The sequence below is a fragment of the Ruditapes philippinarum genome, unplaced genomic scaffold (assembly GCF_026571515.1).
Source record: "Ruditapes philippinarum isolate M1 unplaced genomic scaffold, ASM2657151v2 ctg6469_1_1_1_1, whole genome shotgun sequence".
In the NCBI taxonomy this organism is placed as follows: domain Eukaryota; kingdom Metazoa; phylum Mollusca; class Bivalvia; order Venerida; family Veneridae; genus Ruditapes; species Ruditapes philippinarum.
In genome coordinates, this window is record NW_026853885.1 from 20,001 (window position 1) to 45,482 (window position 25,482).

At 31.1% G+C, this 25,482-nt stretch overlaps 1 protein-coding gene across 1 annotated transcript; it reads right to left on the reverse strand.

Annotated features, from left to right (window-relative positions):
- Positions 1-6,811: 6,811 nt before the first annotated feature.
- On the reverse strand, positions 6,812-21,105 carry LOC132738255 (uncharacterized). The gene is made up of 5 exons (XM_060725723.1): positions 20,991-21,105; positions 8,574-8,772; positions 8,013-8,201; positions 7,437-7,505; positions 6,812-6,988 (listed from the first exon to the last, which is right to left on the reverse strand). The coding sequence occupies exons 2-5, from the start codon at positions 8,758-8,760 to the stop codon at positions 6,849-6,851; spliced, it is 585 nt and encodes a 194-aa protein (XP_060581706.1). The 5' UTR covers positions 8,761-8,772; positions 20,991-21,105; the 3' UTR covers positions 6,812-6,848.
- Positions 21,106-25,482: the final 4,377 nt, after the last annotated feature.

Here is a 25,482-nt window from a genome sequence, read left to right on the forward strand (position 1 = left end):
AGTCCATATAATTTCACACTTTGCAATGAATAAACTACTTATTAATGTTTTCCTATGTGGTGTCTCATATTTATTTCCGCTTACAAAAAATCTATTGATGTTAATTCAGACATTATTAAGCCTTTTAAAGTACAACAAAACTACACGTGAAGAATAACTAACATTACAATCGTAATCAAGTATACAAAAAACATTTTGATCCATTCCATTCACTGATTACTTAACATCGTCTCTTTATCGTTTATATTCTGATAATTTTTTCTACCTTCCATAAGCTGCCCTTTTAAACAATTGGTAATATTAAACAAATCCAAACGAAAATAATGTAACGCATTGTGTACAAGTTATTACAATCCTCTACCAGAAAGTTATGTATATTACCCAGTGTTCGTAAGATATCCTTTCAAAAAAAAGTCCATGTTTTTTTTCGCTTTTTTATTTTTTTTTTCACTCTGCCAACAATTATTTATTGTTTTTTAACAATCCTCTTTTTTCTTTTATTTTGAATAGTTGTAAAATTATCAAAGTCAAAGTAAATATCTTATAACAAACAATCCTCGAGTCAATACAAAGTTTAAAAATGGCGGACAATCTGTCTTTTCGATTAATTTGAATCAACTAAACTGCACGGTGTTACATATAAAGACCTAGTTAGTAACGACATCTTAATGTACCTTTTTTGCTTCTAATTTAAAATTGTTTGCTTAATTCATTAATAAATGATAATTCCTATTTTATTTAAAGTAAATACTATAATTACCATCTAACGTTCATTTTAGAACGTCGTCTTAAATTGAGGCTTCCCAGTGAAGAAAAACAGAAATAAAGAGATATTGGGAAAACAATTTAAACTTGTATTTAAGCAAAACAATAGAAATACAATCTATTTGTTCTTGTTAAAGATAATGCTTTATTTCACTGGTTTGAATATTATTTTTGAAGCCCACTCGGTGAAATAAAATATTTCATCTTGCACAAAAAACACACATCCTCGAACTCATAACTTGTTTTCAGGAAAGAATTTCCTTTTAATATCATAAAGTACAATATGTGCGCTATCAATCTGAAATATTACTATTAAGGTAACCTGTGTGATAAAATATAGACATACACATCAAACATGTAAACGTTCAGTCCTAAACATGCAATTATATTTCTGTTAATTATGTATTAGTGAATAAAGAATGATTAGTATTGTTTAGTTACAATTGTCATGCATATAATAATTTCGAAATCAAATTTGTTTGGTTATTTTGTATTGAACAATTTGTATCAGACCCCTTGATGTGACTCTATTCTTAAAAATGACCGCTGTTAATTATGTATTAGTGAATAAAGAGATTTTATCCGAAAATAATTTGTATGTATTGTTAAGTTACAATTGTCATGCACATAATAATTTCGAAATCAAATTTGCTTAGTTATTTTGTATTGAACAATTTGTATTAGACCCCTTGACGTGACTTTATTCTGAAAAATGACCGCTGCATTATTTTTAAAAAAAAACTTATGGGCCATTATCCTTCAAAGAAGGAACATTGAAACGTGCTTATTCGCCGGTGATTATTTTGCCATTCCATAAAAATTGGCTTATGGCCCCATTTTGAAACGCGTTCTTCTTCGATGGTGAGCAGGAATTCAAAGTGAATATTTTAGTAGTTTTTAAGGAATAAACTTTAAAAGAAAGGTTATTAAGGGCCAATGTTATCTGAGTAAACAAGAGCCGGTATACCTCTTGCAATGTCAGAGTTATGTCACAGACAAAGTTTAAAGTGTACAAGCAAGGACCGACGCAAAATTGGACACGTCGTTTCAATATGGTGATCATTTCTGTGAAATAGTTGAAAAATCCGACTTCAAATAACAAAGTTATGGGCCGGACACGTTTTTGCTGCAAGGTCATGCTGTGACCTTGACCTTCAGGGTAGCGACTCAAATGTTGTGCGCGACACGTCGTCTTAATATGGTGATCATTTCTTTGAAATAGTTGTAAAATCCGACTTCAAATTCGAAGTTATGGGCCGGACACACTTTCGGGACGTATGTACGTACGCACGGCGTACGTACTGACGGACGTTCTAACGGGACAGTAATAATATGTCTACTCTATAGTTCTCTCTTTTGTTTTTTTTTAGCCACACAAAAAAATTGCCACACTAAAGCATTACGGAAGAATGACATCAACGAGAAAGAATAGTTACCTATTCCCCCTCTAGCCACATTATCACTGTCCCGTGAAAGCGGACTGACGGACGGACAACCCGGCGACTTAATGCTCCCCCGAATTTTTTAGGGGAGAATAAAAAGGTGAATTACTTTATAAGGTACATGTACTTGTCTGTCAAATAACACCACATATTGATTTTGAAAAAAGTAAACCAAGTTGAAATAAAAAGCTTTTGTAGTTTTTATTACCATTTGATTACTTGCCACAGTAATTTTAACCATTGGCATTAAAATCAGTTTGACAGGTAGGACACAAGATATATCTACATAATGGAGTTTCAATATTATAGCTTTCTTATTATTGAAGATATGACCATAAACCATTATATTCATTATTTAATTCCTTTATTATTGACACTTTTTCTTAAGAGTAAGCATGAAATCTTTTTAAAATTCATGAAATAAAATTTTAAAAAATGCTATTTTGTATCATTTATGTTAATATTGTAAATATATATTTAAAGTTTTCGTTATATTCTTAACTTCTCTAAAAAAAATTCTTAAAATGTATAAAATTGAAGCTGTTTTAAAAAAAGATATACTTCATCAACATATTTCAAATGGTATCTATCTCACAATTTAAAGGCACTGATCAAATTTGTTTTCAAATATTAAGGATATATCTTATAAATAAGAAGTATCTTTGCCGAAATAAATCTGTTTAACATGCAGAATAATGTTATTTTTATGTTTTCAATACAACAGAAATTGTTAGCAATGCTTGCATAACAATGACATGATAATTATTTCTTGTAGCTATTAAGACAATATCCATTTAGAAAACATTGAAATTTAATTACAGCATATTTATATTGATGATTTTTAAAAGAACAATTTTTATTGAAGGTGTCCCTTTTACTTGTTTTGCGTTTAACTTTATGAATTTTGTAATCATTTACAAATTAAACAGAATGTTAAAAAACTAGTATCATTCCTGTAAATTTTATAATAGGACTATTCTCTACATTTTATTTTATAATGGCAAAACTATCCCTTACATTTGATCTTTGTGCTATCCTTAAATTTTTTGAAACGGTCAGATCTATCCTTTACATTTTACTTTAGAATGATTAGAACTGTCCTTTACATTTTATTTTAGAATGACCAATGAGATTCACCGATTTCAGTTGACCAATGAATATTTTTCTTATATTCAGTCCTTCCATGTTTATTTTACAGGAAGTCAAACTTCGTCCGAACAAATTATTGATAAACCTTTTTTCTCAAAATCGTATCAGTCTGATCTGCATCTGCATTATCTCTCTTTTCTCTTGAAGCGCTTTGAATATGCTTTGAACGGAAAAAGAAAATGAAAGTACTTAAATTTCATATGCAATTTTGAACCAATTTCCATACTTACGTAAACTATAAGATAAATAAAACTAATTTCGTTTTGAATACTGTATGTGAATTTATATTCGCGTAAGCAAATTTACGCAGATATTCATTAAAGGGGTATAAACATTCGAATATCTGCGCTATTTTAGTTTGCAGAGGTGAGCATCAAAAGCAATGATTTTGCACATAACACTCAGGTAACATTTAAAACCAATTAAGGAAGATAACTGTTACACGCTCTTGGAATGCGAATGGTGATCATTACTCAAAGAAAAGGCAAAATATGCAAATAAAGCTTCTACAAAATGTAACATCAAGTACATTATATTTCAATTTCTCTCGCGTGCATGAAAAAACACTGTGCTTTAAAAATCAAGAACTGTCAGTTATTTTCGACAGGACAGGCCACCTAAAGAGTAATGAAAGATTGACGTAAGCGGCAGCAAAAGAAATTAACGAAATCGAAACAAATTAATTTGAATGGCTGATAGTTCTCAAACTGGACGCGGAAAACTAAACAAGATTTTGTAATGTGGAATTGTTTCCTATTTTGCTTGTAACAGCCACCGGAAAATATTTGCACCATCGGGAAAGCGGCAAACTTCACTACCATTTATACTTGCCCTAAACACTTAAAATCATTTCATCCGATAGATTTAAATTAACACTAGATTTAATGTTAGTTATAAATAATTGACTTCATTTAAAGCTTTTTTAATTTTTTTTTCTTGTCAAAATTGTATTGTAAAAAAAGTCTCCGGGTGGAATTTCATGTATTCCGCCCGGAATTATGCTGTCCGGGGCGGAATTTACTTATATTCCAATTGGAATTTTTTCCAACCTATTTATTTATAATGTCATGATAGGCATTCTAGAAAAACAGAAAACAAAACAATTAGCACCATTGACAAACATTAACAAACATTAAAAACTGTACGTGTGTACTAAACGGAAAACACAGAATGGAACTAAAAAAAGGTAATTTTGAAAGGAATCAGAGATTCTGAATCCTGCATGTCACAGATCTGACGTCAAAGGACAAATTTGAAAAACGAACCATATCCTAAGGGTGTTTATAAAATATTCAAACAGGAATAATGAAGCAACGCAAGTTGAATAAGGTAGAAAGAATAAAAATGCCATAGGCATGTACTAACATTAATAATGTTGTGCTGAACGGTTTTCAAGGATCGAAAATGTTACATCTTTGATTATATGTACGATGCGACATTTAACGGCCTTTATACTGCAAAAATGAAACTAATATTGCAATACAATAGAGAATCACGGAATATCTAAAGATACCAAAACGACAAACTGAAAATCTTAGAGGCTAGTTTGCTCGCGCATGAATTTCAAACTTGCTTGCATGATTTCAGTCGGCCATATTTCCTTAGCCACGAATGATAACTCATGTTTCCCTATCTAAAATTTCGGCAAATTATTCCCCCTTTAAAATGAACTAAACGAAAGGACATTTTCTTAAGACTTTGTATTTATTGATTCGATTTTTTTTGTCAAGAAACTGACAATTTGTCATTAATCTTAAATAGTTTATTTTCTATCTATTTATGGTTGCTATGGTAAACATATGAGTTTTGATGGTAAACAAAGGAATTTTCTGGACCGGAAGTAATCTAACACAAGACGTTCGCCTACACTGGCTGTTATCACAGTCATCACATGTAACAATAAATCAAATAGGAAATAATATTGAGATATTTGTTTAACTATCAGTTGAAAATGCAAAATAATAATATGGAAAACATCATTCTATATATAGTTTATGTGTGTGGTTTTACTTTGTTAGACTGATTTATTAGTTTTAAAAACTATGTACACTACGTGTAGCAGTAGCCGGACACATGCCGCTTTGTAGCAACTACGTTGAAAACGTGATCAGCAATTGAACGAGATACGGCAAAACGCATGCTCACACAATGACTTCCGCTGTATCGAAATACTGCATATGCATGTAGCAAAAGTTCGTAAGTGTGGCACAAACCAGAGTCAAAAAATCATATATGTTTCATTATTCGGCTTGACACTATTGCTCTAAATATTCATCACAAGATGTTGTATGATAATTTACCTTGTATACCAAATAGTGTTGAAGGCTTGAAAAACCCCACACCTTTTCTGAATCCTTCTGTAACTGAACGTTTTAAAGTTGATGCCACTTTAGCAACTAAAACAAAACAAAAGCAGTCTGTCAAAGTCTGAGAAATATTATGTGCGCAAATTTTCATGTTGAATTGTTTTGAAATATATATATAGGAGCTAGCGCGGTTGAGACAAATTTATGAATATAGTTCCACATACTGATTCGACCATGACAAGACCAGTGTATAGTGTTCCCTACATTTTAGATGTATTCAATCAACAGTCAAACAGAATATTATTTTCCTTTACTTTATTCCATTTGCCTTAAGCTATTGAATAGTCAAACCCTTGGCTGTATTCTAGTATATGATGCTGATGTACACATTCATGTCACGCATATTTATGCAATTACTGGATCAGTGTTCAATTTATTGTATTTTAATTCGATAATGTATAATGTATGAAAATGTATCGATATATCTTCCAATGTTTAGAAGATGCACGTCATTTATCTTGCGGATGAACTTTAACTGTTAAAATGGACGAAGTGATCATAATATATTGAAATGAAATAAAATTATCGAGTCCTATTACGTATTTATCAGTTCCTCAAAAGAAAGTTGGACCTCATGGAACAAGTAATACTTGTCACTCCCTTTTTTATTAATACAGATGAATTTTCAATTCTGCAGAAAGGCAGCGGAGATCTGTCTTCCAATACGAAGAATTAAGATAATTATATAAATTCTTTTATAGTAATCGAGCTATTAGGCACAAATTGTCTTCATGTCCATGTATAACTTAAACATTTGATCTCCCAAACGTTTTGACCAATTTTATATATGAAAGATGATTACAAATATTCTAATCATATATAAATACACTTGGCAGACGTCATTTAAAATGAGATCTTGAAAGTTTATTTTTACCATCTAAAATCTCAATTGGAGGTAAAATCATAAAACTGAAATGAATGTTTCTGTAACAAAATAACGTTTTAATACTTTATATAATACTTGAATGTGTGACAATTTTATTTGACATAATACGTATAAATGTAGGAAGTTAATAGTTAATACTGCTTAAACAGGTGTACCTAGTTTTTGTGCATAATGTTCAGCAAGGTTATCGAAATAGGAAAATAAAATGCCCAAAACGTATAAATGAAAAGTCATGAATGATTAAAAACACATACCGGCGCCTGACATATTTCCATCTTCAGAATCGGAACCTAATTGTTGATCGGTGGGTTTATCTGCGAAGACTTCATCAGAACCGTCTGTTTGTGAGCTATTATTTTCATCCATAGAACCTTCATCAACTGAAATGTTCAATCTGGTTTTAATACATTTTCGATATTTTATACGATTTGATGTAGGATGTTTCAACTAACTTGTGTACCAAATTTCAGATCATTCACTCACTCGTTTGTTTATTGTTTAAAATGACCTAGCAATTAAATGTGCTGTAACGCTATCAACTGAAAACGGACTAAGAACCTCACAAACTATCGATTTCTATTTTATTCTGGGTATATTTGTCGGAATACATCTCGAAAATAATTGTTGTAAGTGACAAGGATGATCTAAAGGAGTTTTTCAAATTTTATGTTGTTGGCTTTTGGACAAAAGCACGAGCTTTATAAATATCAAAGAGGTATTGGCTTGCAAAATAACGCTGCCAAGAACTTAGTACAGATGTTACTTTTCAGAAACGTGTTTCATTGTCAAATAAATGCGACGTGACATATTTTGACAATAACCACTCACTATATATTTCAACAGATACATCTTTACCATCTATCTGAATTGGTCTTTTCCTCAGCACTAATTGTAAAGCTGAAAAAAGAAATAAAATCAAAATATGTCGTGACCAGCTGAACCCCTATTTTTTATTTCCCTACATTCCGTCAAGAGCAAATACCAACATCTTATGCATTTTCAAATATTTTCATTATCTGACACATGCATAATAATATATTTATAACTTAGTTAATGTGTAAAAACAGAATCGCGGGATATCTTGACAATAAAATAATTATTTCAGTCCATGAATCTTTAAAGGACATAAATGACGTTATTGATCGTTTCATGTAATCATAATAAACAAAACAGACTGTTTGACAAAAATTGATAACAACCCTTCGAGATCTTACAATTTCTAGAAGTTAATAAATAAAGCGTATCCATATTGGAAATTTATATCGTTTCTCTAGTCATCTGTCCTTAAATTTGACTAGTTTGCTTCTGTCAAAGGAATTCTTTGTGGGTAAAATGTTATACATTAAGTGGACATCGGTATTTAACAGCCACACATTTACGTGATACTATAATGTTACAACTTACCTTCCGCCTCCTCAAACTCAACAAGAGCAGATGAGTCATTCTTATCGATATCTACTCTTAAAACATTGCCACCCCCTTGTCGCCTTGTATTTTCAAAAATACTTATCAAAGAATCTGTCCCAATGCTTGTTGGCAAGCCGCACACTTTAAGAATTGTAGCATTTGCAGGCGTCCGTTTAGATGTTGACTCTAAAAAAATGATCTATATTTAATATGATTGACATTAGAAAACACCTCTAGGCTATCTTTGTTCGTATATCATTTTGATAAAAAAATCTTTATTTTGATTTACTGTCCTGATTTTTTTGTTGTTGAAAAACTATATAACATTTTCTTCTTTCTCTTTGATTAAAATGTGCCCATCTTATGTCCGTACTTTAATCAGTGCATGCTTAATAATGAGTTATTTTGTATTACTTCCGGACAATATTTAGACAACATTAAAAATTACATTTTTCATAGATAAATTAAATATTATTATAAGAATACATAAGAACCTGCGCAGACCTGCTATGAGTCATAGCATGATTGGAAATGCTTTATTATGTCGGCTATATTTACCTGAAATCGGCCCCGGATTTTGCTCAATACCAGCCAAGAGCAACAAAATACCTATGAATACAACTGTCCCTATAGTCTTTAGTCCTCGGGTAAAGTCGACTATATATTGGACAGTTATTACATCTGTACCAAGGTTTCGACTGAAGCAACCAATTCTTCCACGATAAGTTTGTATATCAACACCCATTATTATAATATTCTGAAAAAGGGACACAACATATTATATCAAATATCTGTTTTACACTATTTGTGTATGTTCCTTAAAAAATTAAAATGAAATGAATGTTATTCATATACAGCATAAAACAGTCACTCTCTCTGAAAGTATGCATTTGTGTTCCCGTGAGCATACACATAATTATAATTTCACAAAATAATGTTTTTCGAATAGCAGTTCCATGTAATATATATATACGAGGGGTGTCCCAGAATAACGTGGACTTTTGCTGTAACTCAAAAACTACTGAAAATAAAAACAAACAAAATTAACATGAACAAAATGCAACTTTATTTCATTAGTACAAAAAATTTCAAAGTTGTCCGGCAACTGGATCAGTGTCTGTGGGCAGGCTAATGAGACAAGGGGTAGCGGGTGCGGGGCAGTCCATTCCGACGTTACGACGTCATTCCGGTGGCGTCGCTAGTTGTTAAGATCATCTGAATCCTCAGTTGGTTGTTATGTTGTTCCTTTTAATAAGAAGAGGACTTTTTCTGACAGAGCTTTTAGCACGATAGGACCAAAATTGTGGAATGAACTACCTATTAATATGAGAAAATGTGAATCTGTTGAAATTTTCAAAAGACAACTGAAATCATTTTACTTCAAGGACTTTTTTGCACTTTTTTAAATGACGCTGAATGCTTTGTCTGTTCCTAATTGTTTTGTGCATGTTTGTATATTTCTAGTGTTTTTATTATTTTCATTGTATAATAATATAATAAAGTCTAGCCCATGTGTTATCATGTGCAGGGGTGCAGGGGTGTAAATTGTTACATGTTGGTGGGGATTGACCCAATCACTGTGACCGTCGCACTGCTGGGAGTATTGTGTATGGTAGCACTGGGAGTAGCACATATAAGGTATATAGCTGTACAACGCCATTGAATATGTATTTTATATGTAGAAATAGGCGTTAAATCAAGTTTTCAAGTTTCAAGTTTCAAGTTAATAAATGCGTGGCGTCGAATGTCAGTTTTTCTCAACATAGTCGCCGCCTAACTCAATACACCTTATAAAAGAATAATAATAATAAAGCATACTATTAACTTTTGTTACGATAATAGTGTTAAAGACGACGGTGATAATACTGACGCCGTATTATTATTATTATTATTATTTATCATTATAATTTTTATTATTATTATTATTATTATTATTATTATTCTTTTTATTACTATTATTATTATTGTGGAGTTTATTTTGTACGCAAAGACAATGTGCGTTAACAAGGGAAATAACCTATCATGCGCCTTGCTTACTATAGCAGTTTGAGTTCACTTTCTTAAAAGAAAGGTACCCAGCGAGAGCTAAGTTTCTTCATGTTCAGGTGGGTATTTAGCATGCGGTGGACCGTTCCTCTTCCCAAACCCGTGATGTCGCACACGTCCCGCACAGTGTAACGCCTGTTCCGATCTATGACGCCCTTGTATTCCTTAATTGACGCCGCAGTCAACGTTGACTTTCTCCCACGAATCTTGTCGTCTTCAATGTCCTCCCGGCCGTCTCGAAAACGCTTATGCCACTTGAAAACGAGTGATCGACAAACAGGAGGTCTCACTTTTGTAGTCTCCAACATTTCCTGCGTCTGTGTTGGCGTCTTCCCAAGATTAACACAAAACTTGATGATAGTCCGATGTTCCGCGTAATCCGTTGACGTCATTTTTTGTTAAATATCCAAGATCAACGGTTGTCAGTTGTCCGCTGGTAAACAATTGAAGGGGTCAGTGCAACAAGGTACCTAACTACAATTTTGGATGAAATTGAGTTGGGACCTTTGTGATTTAAAGAACGTTATTTGGAATTAGAATAACCTCCCTTTGTTACTCATTTCTTTTTTTAAAGGTAAAAAATGGTTCTTGAAGGAACTTTACAAAGGTCCTAACTCCAAAGGTGGAGTTGAGACCATTGTTACATTAAATCTATCCATTTTTTCTTGTTTTGAGGCGAAAAAAATATATGAAAATGTGATTATATTTTGATTTTATGTCAAAATGTGCATGGGATTTTACAAAAACAATGTTTTCTTCTATGTTTTGTCAAATTAATTTGCAGAAATGTTCATTTGTGTGAAAATTATTACAAATATTATTATGTGAATTTTGTGTTCATGGAGATAGAACTTTTGTTGCACATATACCATATCATCCCTTTTTAAAATTTTGCATGAAGGCATTTAAGTTTTAAAAATATTGATTAGAGTTTTTCTATACATGTATATCACCATAAATTTATTGTTTAAGAGGAAATGTTTAAATTTGAGCATTTAGGATGCTTTAGGTAGTTAATGTTAAATATATTAAAAATTTTACATTTTAGCGACAAAGGCATGTTCTGATAGCTTTTGTTTGATTTTTCAAGACCATATTCTGAGATAATTATGTAAACTATACAGCTAAAGCTGATGTATTTTATAATATTTGTAACTTAGGTTATTTAAATGTAGTCGTCTAGTGAAAATACGTTTGTTACAGTTCCTTCACACAATATTTTTGAAATACATGCAATTATATTCTGAATTATTAAAAACAAAACTTTTATTCGTAAGATAGGTTCTTTTATATTTGAACTGGCTTGAATGTTAAAGTTTTGTTTCTTTCTATGAGGAATATATGTTTAAAACTCATTTGTTTTTGTTTCCTGTAGCCAGTCAATTAATCAATTAGTGAATCAATCAAATATTCATCAATTTATCAACTAAAGGATGTGTAACAAATACAATTTATACAATTGAAGAATTGTTTGAAACGCCTTAAGTTTTTTTTAAGCTTAATATTAATGTGCAAATACATTAGGGGTTACATGATAACCTTTTAGTTGATTGAAAAGTTGAAAGATATGTAGATTTTAAGCTCAAATACTTTATGCAATTGTTTTAAAAGTTGCAAAGGTCCTAACTCCATAGGATTTAGAACTGTTTTTGCATAAGCACATTTGATAAAAATAACTTTTCTTTCAATAAAATGGTTAAAAATGGTGTAAAACATACAACTTTGGTTTCAAATGTTCTTTTTATTCATAACATTACTTATAAGTGAATTAATTTTAAAATATTTAAATTAAAACTAAAATTTCATAAAATGACCTTTTTCTCAAAATAATGTTAAATAACGTTAGGTACCATCTTGCACTGACCCCTTCAATTACGGAAACAGCTATGACGTCAAAATTTCAAACGAACGTTCATATGACGTCACTGCATGTGCTTACGACGTCGCGCCATTTTTTACGTATAAATATGCAAGATATACGAAAGTAAAGACAATTTATTAATACAAAATATTGGACTGCCCCGCCCTGCGCATACTGCGTTACTATAGCGACTTAAAATATAGAGAAGCAATGTTAGAAATTTAAAAATAATGGACATATTCATTAAGGATATGTTAAAAGTATTGTGTACAAATTTGCTAAAAATGCATTTAAAAAATAAAAAAGTTATAGCAAAAGTCCACATAATTCTGGGACACCCCTCGTATATTATTATAGCTAAAAAAATAGAATGGCACGCTGAAAAGTATAAGTGGGTTATAATTGTCAAATTGAAAGTAGATATATATCTATATGTTTTGATTATAATATAACTGACATGGGATAACACCATCAATACCATTCCGGATCACAATCGTGTGTGGTAAAGACTTTGTTTCTGTCGGATTATGTCTATCCATTAATTGTAGACAATTTGTACATAGATTAATATTTGATTGACATTTTTTCATTGTTTATATTGCTTTAGACACACGACTGACCTTTACATCTATTCTATTTTTACCAAATAAATCTGCGTCTCCTAGTTGCACACTGAACAGATATATTTAAAGGCTTTACGAGATTGAATGTTCTAACTGGCAGAAACAATCTAGATTAAATAAACTGATATTTCGGCACCATGAATATAGTAAATCAGACTGACAACATAAATATGCTATAAAGTATGCATTGGTATTGTTATGTTAACAAATACGTACTTGTACTTTGACTGAGGAGATACTTTAGATATAAGGCGGAGTTTCTCATGCAAATATAATTTTCACTTCCGATTTCGCCAAAGTGAAGCTGCAAAAATGTAGTAATATAAATCTCATTTTTGTTGTCATAACACCAAAAAGAGAACTGGAGTCTATATGAAACACAACCATTTAACGAAGTGTAGCTATCTTTCTTTTTAACTATAGGCAGATATAGGTAGGCAAGTATTGTGCAGAGGTTAGAACATGTCGTGTTTGTTGCATTGATCGAAGTACTCTTACCAATTTGAATATTGCAAAACACGTTACAATTGCGAAATCAGTTTTGAGGTAATTTCAAACACTATTTTGTCATGTTAATGAGTTTTGCAATAACATTGTTAACATTTTTGTTGAGTAAAGTTGTTATGGATTATGAACCTATCAAAAAGGCATCAATACAGTTCAAACTTATCAAAAATTGTTGACTGGACCATAGCCTTGTAACGGCATATTTAATCTTAAATTTCCTGTTACCATGGCAACGAGGGGATATCTCAAAATTGCCCAAAATCACTATTTTGCATTTATTCTTCCATCAATTTTAACAAAACCGATTATAAAGTGTTGTTACTTCTCAACGGATTGAGATAAAGCCAAAGGCTTTCAGAGTTTGAAACACGTTACCTTAAGGTTACACTGAGGCTATCTGTAGCCTCTCACAAGCCTAAAATTTTCTTTGAAATGAAGGGGTCTGCTGCCCTCTTCAACCCCAAGCAGAAAGAGGCTCACCCCCACCTCTGGCACCCCCTTGATGTATCTATTTGATCATTTTTTACACCATTTTTCAATCGAAAACAAGTGTTTGGCGTCAAAATAGGGTCGTTTCAATATTTGAGGCATAAAAGGGGGAGTGAAAGTCTATATGAAGAAATGAGTAAACTAGATGTTGATTATGAAGATGTGGCGATATTGTATCAAAATTACTTCATTTTGCTGTAAAATATAAGTATTGTGGAAAAGAAGAATTAACCATTGTGTTTTCGGGATGCAATCTCTATAACTGTTACACATTTTAATGCAAAAAATATAAGCATATAATGTCTCGAGTATAAGATATTTACAAAAGATGCAATTTAGATATTTTATTGTAAAACTTTATATTTAATCGACACATCGACGTTCTTTTTGCCGTATGGAGACCGTCAAAAGTCACCCGTTATATTAATCTGGGATTTTTTAGTTCTTATTTTTTAAGATCTAGTTTGATGGTTCCTGTATTTCTTATTTGCATACGGTTTTATCAACTTTACGAAATGTTGCCTGCTTTTTAAATTTGTCTCTAGACTGCTTATCAGTGATATGTAAGGTTTATTACATCTGATCCCCTCGCAGGATTCTTTTTTATTTAGTTTCGCCAATATAACTTGCGCATCATACGCCGCTTTTTATGGAAGGACACAACGTATCACATTGAAGACTTTTTGATGGCTGCCGATAAGACACATCTGCAGATACCTCTAAAGTAAAATGTCTACAATTTTATGAACAATATTGAATTTTTCTTAAGCCTGTCCTAGGGGAGTGAAAGGGGCGTGGACGGCAGTTACACTTTCAATTACTGCCTATAAACATGCTCAACAAGAGCTGCAATAATTTGTGTTTTGGAATTCTCTAGGGACTTTCATTTGTAAAAGAGGTGAGTGTTGCACGACATTTGAAGTTTGCGAAATAGGTTTTTTATTAAGATTAATTTGAAATCATAACACGATCATGTATGCATCAAATTGAGTTGTGCGGCAAAGTATTACAAACTTGAGTAGTAAGTGATAATACATATGAGCTAATACTGTTTCAAAACAATCATTGTAACGTATTTTCTGCGATGAGATGTAAGCGTTTTTTCAAACAGAAAGAAATTTTGAATCATACATACATATTTGTTTTTAATTAAAGTACTACTGCAGTCTTATCCTGATATTTTAAGTTTATGATAAAACAGCCTTGGTATACATGTGTAATATGAATTTTAAAGCTGTATTTGGATATTTTATGGCCTTCTTTTTGCAAAACCGCTTGTAACAAAATATATTGTATAATATACTTTTGCCATTATTTAGATTTATATAGATAAATATCACCTCAAGATTCCACAAGTGAATATAATAAAGATTCTTAAACAAGCAGTAGTATTTTCATATTTGATTTTCTTGCAATGAAATGCAAGTAATCCAGTTCATAAAAACGTCCTCAAAAAAGAAATCTTCTTTTCTCTTCTCTCTCTAGTAAAGCACGCAAAATCAAATGGTAAATGAAGAATCATATGAATTGTTTTTCAAACTTAAGGTGCTCTATTGCGACAACGATCTGTGCTTAATACTAATAATATTCTACGGTGAGAAATTCAAAATAAATGTAATGAAACAAGTGACAAAGGCGTATAATACTTAATCAATTTCCATTTTAACCGTTTTAAATGTCGGCAAAGATGACAATATATATTAACGTTCCATTGTGTGCACGTTTTAAGTAATCATAGACTTTCAAACAAACCCATAACCAATGTCTTAAGTATGCTGTATGTTTTTTCTGCCTTTCTTTTTTTAATGGGTGATGTAATTCAAGCTCCGTTTAGAACAATCTGTCTTTTTCGGAGATAAGTTTTATTTACAGATTAATGCACCAATTATTTTGCTGAAGTGATTCGTAATTATGTTGATGATTTTTATAGTATATACCTATGGATCCCTTCAGTACATATGAAACCCAGATGTTTTTTTGACCAGCAATGCCAAATCTCAATAAATGTTTCCAAAGGTTTTTTGAAACATCGTGCGTTGGTAAGATTTCGTTATAAAAATATCAATTTATATTCCTTCATCGAGCTGAAGTATCTTGAGTATTGTTGTGATGTGTGATGTGTTATCCTACTAAGGATCAAATGAAACAACAAAGCAAATGTTCAATATATTTGTCGTTTACATTAGAAAATCAAAACCTATTAGTTCTGTCCCTGCTTAATTTATAAACAATAACAAAGGGAAATAAGATTTCAAAGTCCATATGGCTTTACGTATTTCATAAATGATAACTTAAACACGCAAATCTAAATTTTTAATCATTTATTGACGTGTTTTGTTGTCCATAAATAACATTGTCCTGCTGAAAACCCGCGTGTTAGAGTTAAATGTTGCAAAAGATATTGAGAATAATGTAAGTTTAGATATATCTGATATGTAAATCATCAAAATAAATATTTCTCCTCTCTGATAAGGGCCATAGCATTAATTGTTGTTTCGTCAAGCTCTGGTGCAACTTTTGTAGAACATACGAGGGGTTATCCTAAAATTTGTGGACTTTTTAAATATCTTTTGAAAGTCAACGTGTATTGTTATGAAAATTTATCAGCATACATTATAGAATATTATCAACACATTTTGAAAGGAACAGTTAATTGTGTCAGTAAATAATGATTTTATATTGCTTTTATATAAGCACATACACGGCACCCGGCACACGGTAGACATGCGCATTAAGTCATCGTAACTATATTTCTTGCTAAAAAAAACTAATAAATTAATGTAGAAAACCCATCGCATGTTTTTTCTTTGATGTCATTTAAGTATTTTTTTTAAAATACTGGGCATCATTTCCGTTTTTATTTTGTTGATATCGCTAGAAACGCTAGATGCCTTTATTGTTTACAACGGGAAAATGACAGACCCGCGGTAATTAGAAAATCGCACAGTCATAAACGATTGTAATTTTTGTTGTAATTTGGAAATGACACCTACAAAACATATGATAAAAATCAACAGACGAACTTTGAAAAGAAAAGTTCACGATCATTAGCGTTAAAGTGGCATAAAAAATTTAGTGATGGATAGTACTTTGAGAAGCAGTAACCGTCATTGACTGCGTAACGTTGAACCACAAGTTGTACGTTAATATTATGACGTTGACGTCAGTAACGTTTTGGAGTGCGCCGCTGTCGCCATGTGTTTATGTAAAATTAAATATTGTTGTAATGTTAGATACTACTCGCATGATTTTTTCTGTGTTTATTCGTTACTTATTCTTCTAAAGAGTGTAAGAATTTCAAATTAATATCTCAAATATATTTTACTCAACAAAGAAAGTCCACGAATTTTTGGATAACCCCTCGTATAATTGAAGTCGGTCACCGCTCAGAAATTTGGTCGACACAAGGCAAGTGCACAATTAAATTTCTATGACGGTTGTCATTATAGAGACGATAACGATTGAGTAAGTAATACTTGGTATCATAAATTTAAAATATCTTATCTAAACAAAATCACCTAGATATTAAAGAGCCAACGTTTAAAATGAATTACACTGATACAAAATTCACTTTTCCTTTCTTGTAAACAATGCTTCTATTCAATCTTCTTGTTTCAATAGGAATCCTCTTATTTGCGAAACGAAATTTATACCAAAGTATTGCATGCACGCATTGGTAAAGGGTTACGGGATTAATGTTAGATAACTGCTGTTTGTGTTTGCGTATCTTGATGTAACTGATATATGTATATAACTTTTAGTACGACCATGTCAAATGTACCAGATATTTGTATTTCGTACATCATTTAATCATAATTTAAAGTTTATTTATCCATTTAAAGACATAATTAGTTGATTAAGATTAATTGTAGAGTTGACAAAACAGTGTTTTTACATTTTTGTATTAGGCCTATTTCATAATTCAATCATAAACATTTGGTGCTATTCCTAGCTTTTGGTGTATGCTGATGAAGATAACTTCCCCCGGCTAAAGATAAAAACGTTAATATTATTTACTTCAGGATTTATCATGTTATCTGAATATTAGATACCCATCATATTTCAAAAAAGCTTTTATTTTTATTTCTCAAAAGTCTCTATTTTGTGAGTACCTTAATAGGTTCTAAATAGTTACTCATTTTTCAATTACCTGAAGCATTTTGGCAAATAATACAGTTAAGATCATTAGATATTTTTATGTAAGTCAAAACACTACTTTTTTATATTTTGCTACTTTTATGACGAATAATTTCACATAAATCGATACCTTCTTCATTTTACAAGCATCAAGCATACTCTTATATTATAAAAAATGGTCCCTTTCTAAAGAAGAAAACATTTATTAGTTGAAGGCATAATATGCCTTTAAGAAAACAAAATAAGTCCTGAACTTTGGCCGTTTTTGCATTAAGTTAATATTTTATATAATTAATGCAGTATAGAACCATGAATCATGTAAAATAATGTCAGATATTTTACGCAAAATAATATGTTCTTAATTGTGTGTACATAGATGCTGTTATGAAACAAAAACGAAATCAATAATTTAAACACTAATTGAGAGTGTTTATAACAAGTCAGATACTGCATCAAATATTAAGCAGTGGAGTCAAATTAAACGAGCGTTTATTTTTTACTTCATTATTATTATTAATCTAAAAAATCGGCTCTAAAATCTATGTGTTAAATATAATTATAACTACAACTACACAACTGATCGGAAAAAAGCAACTTTTCAGCAAAGTCAGAATATCATCCTTGCCAACACCTTAAGAATGAAAGTAAGATATCTTATAACTAACGTATATTTTGAGTCAATTTTCAAATATTACATAAGGTTTCGAATCCAAGCTGCGAATGGTGATCAGAGGTTTTTTTCTTTTGCTGCCTTTGAGTGAATTTACACAATAAAATCTTTTACGGGCCTGTGAAAAATCATGACATTTAAGAAGAAAATGTTTGACAGTCAAATTTTCATTACAAGCTACACAGAAAGGGACATTGTCATTCGTGAGGAGATAAGAGTGGGAAATTTTAGTGTCCGATTCGGCATCGAAGAAAAACTGTTTGATCATGGCGGTTTGACAGAGATAGAGATGGTGACATATCAAAAGATGGGTTTATATCGTGAAGTTTATTAAAAACGGCATTGTCCCAATTTTCTTTCCATTCAGATAATACGAGTTTATTTATAGCCGGTCTATGATCACAAGCATGTAACAATAAGTCAGTTTTTTGAAAATTTAATGATTGTTTAGCTAACGCATCTTCTTTTTCATTTCCTCGTATACCTACATGACTTGGAATCCGACATTATTTAACAGATTTTGTTTTAAGTATATCATGAACTCGTAAAAGAAGTTTCCTTATCATGATATTGTCAGATTTTTTATTTTAATGAATATTAAAACAGAAAGCGAGTCAAAAAATATCACAAATTTATCATGGATATGCTGTTCTATGTATGACAATGCTTAATCTATAGCTTTGGCTTCAGCAGTAAAAATTGATGCATTGTATGTTAACCTTAGGAATAAGAGCCGAGGATGTTCCTACTGCAATCACTATTGCAACATGTTCAACGATAAAGTACCGCCCTTGGTCAATTAGGATTTGAAATGCTTTTATATATTACAGGGGATATTACAACTTTCTGCTAAGTAATTATGTACTACCATACACACGTATTGTTTATTTTATATCTTCAACAAATACATCACATGGTGAAGTTGTTTTTGTTAAATATCGGAAAGCCTAATGAGGACTAACTTACGTTTAAGTAAGAATGAAATATTTCGCACACTCCAACCTAAGAAATTTAAGAGGGTATTACAGTGTTATAAAAGCCATATTTTGACTTTCTTAAATCCTAACAAGGAGTTCGAAGCGCAAGAGTCGTTTAATATGTTCAATAAGGAATTACAGAACACTTCATTAGCAATTATAAAAACCCTATCAAAACATTATCAAATCATTAGGAAATTATAAAAGCTTGTTAGAGTCTATTAAAGTCATATATCTAAACTAACTTTTGAGATTTAAGTTCAAATAAGTTATTAAAAGGAATTATCAGGATACTGTTCATTCAAATAACGTTTTATATAGTCTAAATAAGGTTTCAGTTTCATGACTGGTCTTAGTTGGACCTTATTACGAGGATTTTTAACATTAACAAATTTATTTATAAAATTATTTATGACAATAAAACTTTTTTCAAAGTCAATTCAAATTGTTGAAATGCCAAATTATAGAATGAAAGTATTTAAGTAGTACAAATACTGCTCATTGTAAAGTTTGTTTATAATGTTAGTAGTTTAACGTCTAACGAACCACAGTTTAATATATCATGCTTGTTTAGAAAGAATCAAAATGACAGACATAAATGATTAATCTCTGCTGCTTTTAAGTGTTTGTTTTATTAAAATGTTTAAATATCGAATAAGATGAATTGCGTCATTTTGCAGAGGGTGTGCGATAAGTCTTTCAATGTCAGTTATCTATTAGAAAATTTCAACTTAATGGAAATGAGATGAAATAGAATATACCACTTTTATTCTATCACTCCTTTTAACATTTATGATTCATACACATTCAAAGAGCTGGACAATTTTACAGTTCAAGAGATATAATTGTATGTATTGTCCATTTTATAATAATAAACATCATATTTTACTGAGAACACATATTTCAGAAACCTGATATGTTACCAGTTGGTCTATACTTTAAGTAATATATGCAATTGAAACGTAAACTTATAAATGCACTTTAATTGTTACAGTATACACAAAGTGCACAGTACGACTGTTTAAGATATTTATCGTGAAACTCATATTTAACAAAGATCAACAAGCTTGTATTAAAAACTATAAGACGCAATTGTCTAAAGAACAATTACATTTAACCACAATGTGCAATAAGTCTATAGTTAATACATAATACATAAATGAATTTTGTTAAAAATGTAAACGAAAGTCTGCTTGAAACTTATATAATAAAACATAATTACCATGAACGTTTATTATCATTACACGATTATAAAGAAGGGAAAAAATGAAATGCACTGACTTTAATGAGTTTTTAATTCTCAAATTTAAGATTTTTACAACTCCTGCTTTATTGACAATCAACCTGTATTTTTAAGGATAATTTTCATTCAAAAATTAAAAAAGCGAATTACTTGCAATACATGTGATAACTTTGTAATTGATGCTATATATGATACTCATTTTCATGTATTAATACATGTGCACGATCAGTTCTATAGAGGTCAACTATAATAAGAACGAAATGAGCATTGTCATTAATTATTAGTATTTCATAATTACGTGAAAACACGTAAAAACACGTTTTGTACAGCTTTGTAAAACCATAAATATTTAAGATGATTTGATAAACAGAAATAACTGAAAATATCACCAAATAAAACGAATGCAAAACCTCGTCTATTACCTCAAGTCTAGATTTCCAGCAAAGCGTTTAAAGATGTGGAAATTCTAACCAGCGGACGGATACGTCAGTCGTATTCTTCAATATCTGCTTGTTTCTGGTCGTGAACAGCTATCAGGTCCAGACACTGCAAAATATCCGATACACCCTTTATGAAAGTTTAGTAAAATCCTAATGTGCAATATGAAGGTATATTTATCTTGTTAATGTGAAGTTGATTATTAAATTAAAAGGAATTTTTGCAAAATATAACATATTTTGATATTCACCTATTTACTCACTATATACCCTTGGATGGGCAAAATGTCACTTTAAGCACTTGCTATCTAGAATTATATTACCATTATTGTTATAATATAAATTCATGACAGAAACATAATATATGTCGATCGCCACCATAAAAATGATAGCAACTATTATTTAACTGGTAAAGTGAACGAAACACATATAGAATATGTAATGATAAAAAAGCCTTTAAGTTTAAATTTCTTTAATTTTAATCTTTATTTTAATGGAATTTTATACACGAATACATAGGCAGCGTGACACTGACATAATAATAATGATAATAATAATAATAGTAAGTTTATTTTTATTATTATTATTATCATTATTACTATTACTATAATAATAATAATAATAATAATAATAGTAATAATAATAATAATAATAATAAATTAAATACACCTCCCACTGTACGTACGGTAAATAAGTTCCAAATCCGCCATGCCTTAAATGCCTTTAATTTTACTGATAGTTTGGACAGATACCAGACATTTCTTGTATAGAAAGATATTTGTCAACAGATGTCACTGAGTCATAAAAGGGTATTAGAGAATATTACCGCATATTGTGAATCGGTTTGGTGCGATATTTGTTTGTTATGCAATTATCTAGCGTAAAACATAGTGGTCTGAGAAAGAAAAGCAGATTCATGACACCTCGTTTATTTTGATTCGGCAAGATCAAAGACATTTTTAAAAGGTAAATTAAATAGAATAATACAAATATTAATCGCTTAGTTGTTATCTTTATTTTTCATATTTTATTTGTTTTATTTTCTGTCGCAATAATGTGGCAACAAAAAATGGTATTGTTTAAGTCGCATGAAAAATATTGTATCTGCTCTCTCATATTTTGGTTGTTTCGTATTAACGCGGTTGAAGGGTTATATACGAGGGTTGTCCAAAAAATTCGTGCACTGCAGTTATTTTTGTGATAGCAATAATAAAAACAAATGAATTATATATCACTTGAAGGAGAAATCTGTCTCAAATAAGAAAACAAAAGAAAAATCCGAGTTACCGTTGTGTCATGTGAAAGAATGGTCATTGAGTTACCTTAGTAACGTAATACCGGCGCACGTCAAAAAATTGGGTTAGTTCATTACTGTAATTGTATTAATTGTATTAATTGTTTGTTGCTTGTAAAGTGGTATTTTCTTTTAATGTTACAATTTGTCTTACTACTGTCAATAGAGGAATGACTGATGCAAAGTATTGTGTAGTTTTTATTGTTTTTATGCAACGTACATGTAACATATTCCACCAGTGCAGGAATATATTGGACAACTCTCGCCACATGCGCCGGAATTACGGACGGACGTCTGCCTGACCGGTTGTCATTGTCTACTGACTCTCTCTCTCTCTCTTCCTCTCTCTCTCTCTCTCTCTCTCTCTCTCTCTCTCTCTCTCTCTCTCTCTCTCTCTCTCTCTCTCTCTCCCTCCCTCCCTCCCTCTCTCTCTCTCTCTCTCTCTTCTCTCTCTTCTCTCTCTCTCTCTCTCTCTCTCTCTCTCTTCTACAGAGCGTTTGTACCATTTAAAAACCAGCCTTCGTGACACTGAAGTTGTCCCGCTTGCCCAAATTTAAATTTAATGATCGTCCGTATTTCCAGACGTTTAGCGACTGACATTTTCACGTAATTACAGTATTGACGACCACACCCAAATGTTTACAATAGGGCAAATGACGTCATATTTTCTAGTGACGTTAGGAATACGTACACACACTTTTTACGTTAATATGTAGTGTTTCAAGAATACCGTCATGCATCAAAGTAATGAACTAACCCAATTGTTTATCGTGCGCCGTTAATAAGTTACCAAGGTGACTGTATGACGATTCGTTTTCACGACATGCCGGTCACACGTTTTTTTTCTTTTGTTATATATCTCCCCTCCAAGTGATATATAATTAATGTTTTTCTATCAATAACTCTCACGACAATAACTGCAGTGCACGAATTTTTTGGACAACCCTCGTTGTAGAATTTCAAATCAGTTTTCTTTCGTTTTATTTAACTGCGTAATTTAAAATTTCATTTTGTATTGTCTTCTATTGCGTTATTTTGTTGGGGTCTTTTTGACTATTTTTTGTCCATGGAGCCGATTTTTATCATTTATTCCCTTCGATATACAGATAAAAATAAATTCGGAAGCAAGATTTCCTTTCGATTTCTATTATGTTAAGTCATATATTGGTCTCCCCTTCGGTGATTCGCAGCATGTCATATTAATGAAGGAGAACGGGAACAAAGCTATAAATAGATATGACCTTAACATTGAGAAAGTCCGAAAATCTACAAAATGAAATGCAAAAATATTCAACCATAAATTGCACCCTTTATAACTTATCGAAAAAAATTAAAGTAAATTAATAGCTCCCCTGATTATTTAAATCGAATCTGATGTCCCGAATTTTTGCTATTAGAAGTTGTTTTCATATGTTTGAAGGCGATCGGTTTTATGGTGGTTTGAGTGGAATGTTAACTTTCCGAATACTGCAACATGTATTTTAACAACAGAAACTTTCGTCGAGGTGTTATCGGTTTAGTGATAGGAATGTAAACACACACGTGGGTCAGACGAGGATTTTGAAGCAATTCATCAAAATAGTAGATTCATCTCCCAATAAATCAATTAACAATAGCTCTTTATTTATAACCTATGTCAAGTAGCTTTTATATCTTTGACTCGCATGAACATGATGTTAGTGAACTTCCTCATACCCTATGATACCTGTCTAAAATACAGGTAACAGTCTTCCATTGATAAATTATGTTTCAATATATCAACGTGCTATGTAAATTCATTTATGATTTCAATGTACCATTGTTTTTGTTAACACGTATAACAAAAAATTCCTGAATTTGGTCTTTTAGAAATATATCCCAAATTTTTCATTCCAGTGTGTGTTCCTCTTTCAGTATTTATCTGAGACTTAAAATATAGCTACTGTATCTTAAGTCCAAGGCATCAAAAGAAACCACGTTTCTTCATTTTACAAAACAATGCCTGTTATATTACAATATTAGTCTCTTTTGTTACTATTTTATATGCTGTTTGTTTATTTGTTACAATAATAATAAAAAAACAGACTTTGTTCAATTTGACTACTGTTTTGTATGTTTCAAAGACAATACATTTAATATTTTTATTTTTAGCAAGCCGACCAAAGTTCATGATGAACAATGTCTTTCGTCCGCCCGTTCATCTATGATATACATGTACAATTCTAGTAAAATCCAATTAACCATTGAAAAAAATAAAAGAATATCTGGTCATCAGATGTCTACTAGTTCATCGTCACTTGCTGCATTTCTTGCTTGGACGCCATTTGATGCTTTGCATCAATGCCTTACTTGTTTAACATGATATACCATTTGGCGCGAAACAGGTAACGGACATTTTAAAAAATAAAGTCGATTTGGCTTATTTACATGTAGATTTTAATATATCCTACAATGATTAGTTGTTGATATTTGTAGAAAGTGTGTAGCATTATAGGTGAAAACGGAAATGTACATTCTTTGATATTTTTATCATCTAATATTACTGACTACAGTGGGGACACAAACAGAACAATATTGCACTACTGTCATGTCACATTACATTGACAAGTCTTGTAAGTCTTGTTTGTATTGGAATTATTATTTACCAGGTAGGCATCAGTGAAAGCGTTTGTTTTTAAATTTTATATCTTGTCCCTCTGCCATGGACAGTGCATACGGTAAGTATAATTATAACAATTTAAATGATTTACAAAGCATCCGGAATAATGTACACTAGTCCTTATCTAAATAGAAAATGACTTGTGTGTACAAATGATTTGGTACGATATCTGTAATAAGCGCATTTTTTGCGCGGAGCTTCTCAATTGCTGCATTGCAGCAACATTTGTACTTGTAAATTTATGTTCCTCATTCAGAACCTCTTATGCGTTTTCTATCTATCTTCTTTTTTCTATTTTCTTTCTATCTATTCATATAAACGTAGATCCGTCATGCAAAAAATGGAATTTTATTAATAATTTAAATTAACATTTTTGTTTGTTGAGGAAACATTTTGTAACATTTTGACATGACGATAATATAATTTAATGAGGCATATTTAGTTGAAAAATCTGCACTAGATTACACACCAACAGGAATTGTCCGACATTTTGAAAAATGGCCGAACGTTCAGGATGTATTGTAAATCATTTAAGTTTGCATAAT

What these genes read in the sequence shown, in the direction of transcription:
- LOC132738255 (XM_060725723.1), bottom strand. Translation starts at nt 8,760, where the DNA reads ATGGGTGTTGATATACAAACTTATCGTGGAAGAATTGGTTGCTTCAGT. An exon ending in TGAGTTTGAGGAGGCGGAAG is followed by an intron (nt 7,506 to 8,012) that starts GTAAGTTGTAAC and finishes TTCTTTTTTCAG; the next exon opens with CTTTACAATTAGTGCTGAGG. An exon ending in TGTATCTGTTGAAATATATA is followed by an intron (nt 6,989 to 7,436) that starts GTGAGTGGTTAT and finishes TGAACATTTCAG; the next exon opens with TTGATGAAGGTTCTATGGAT.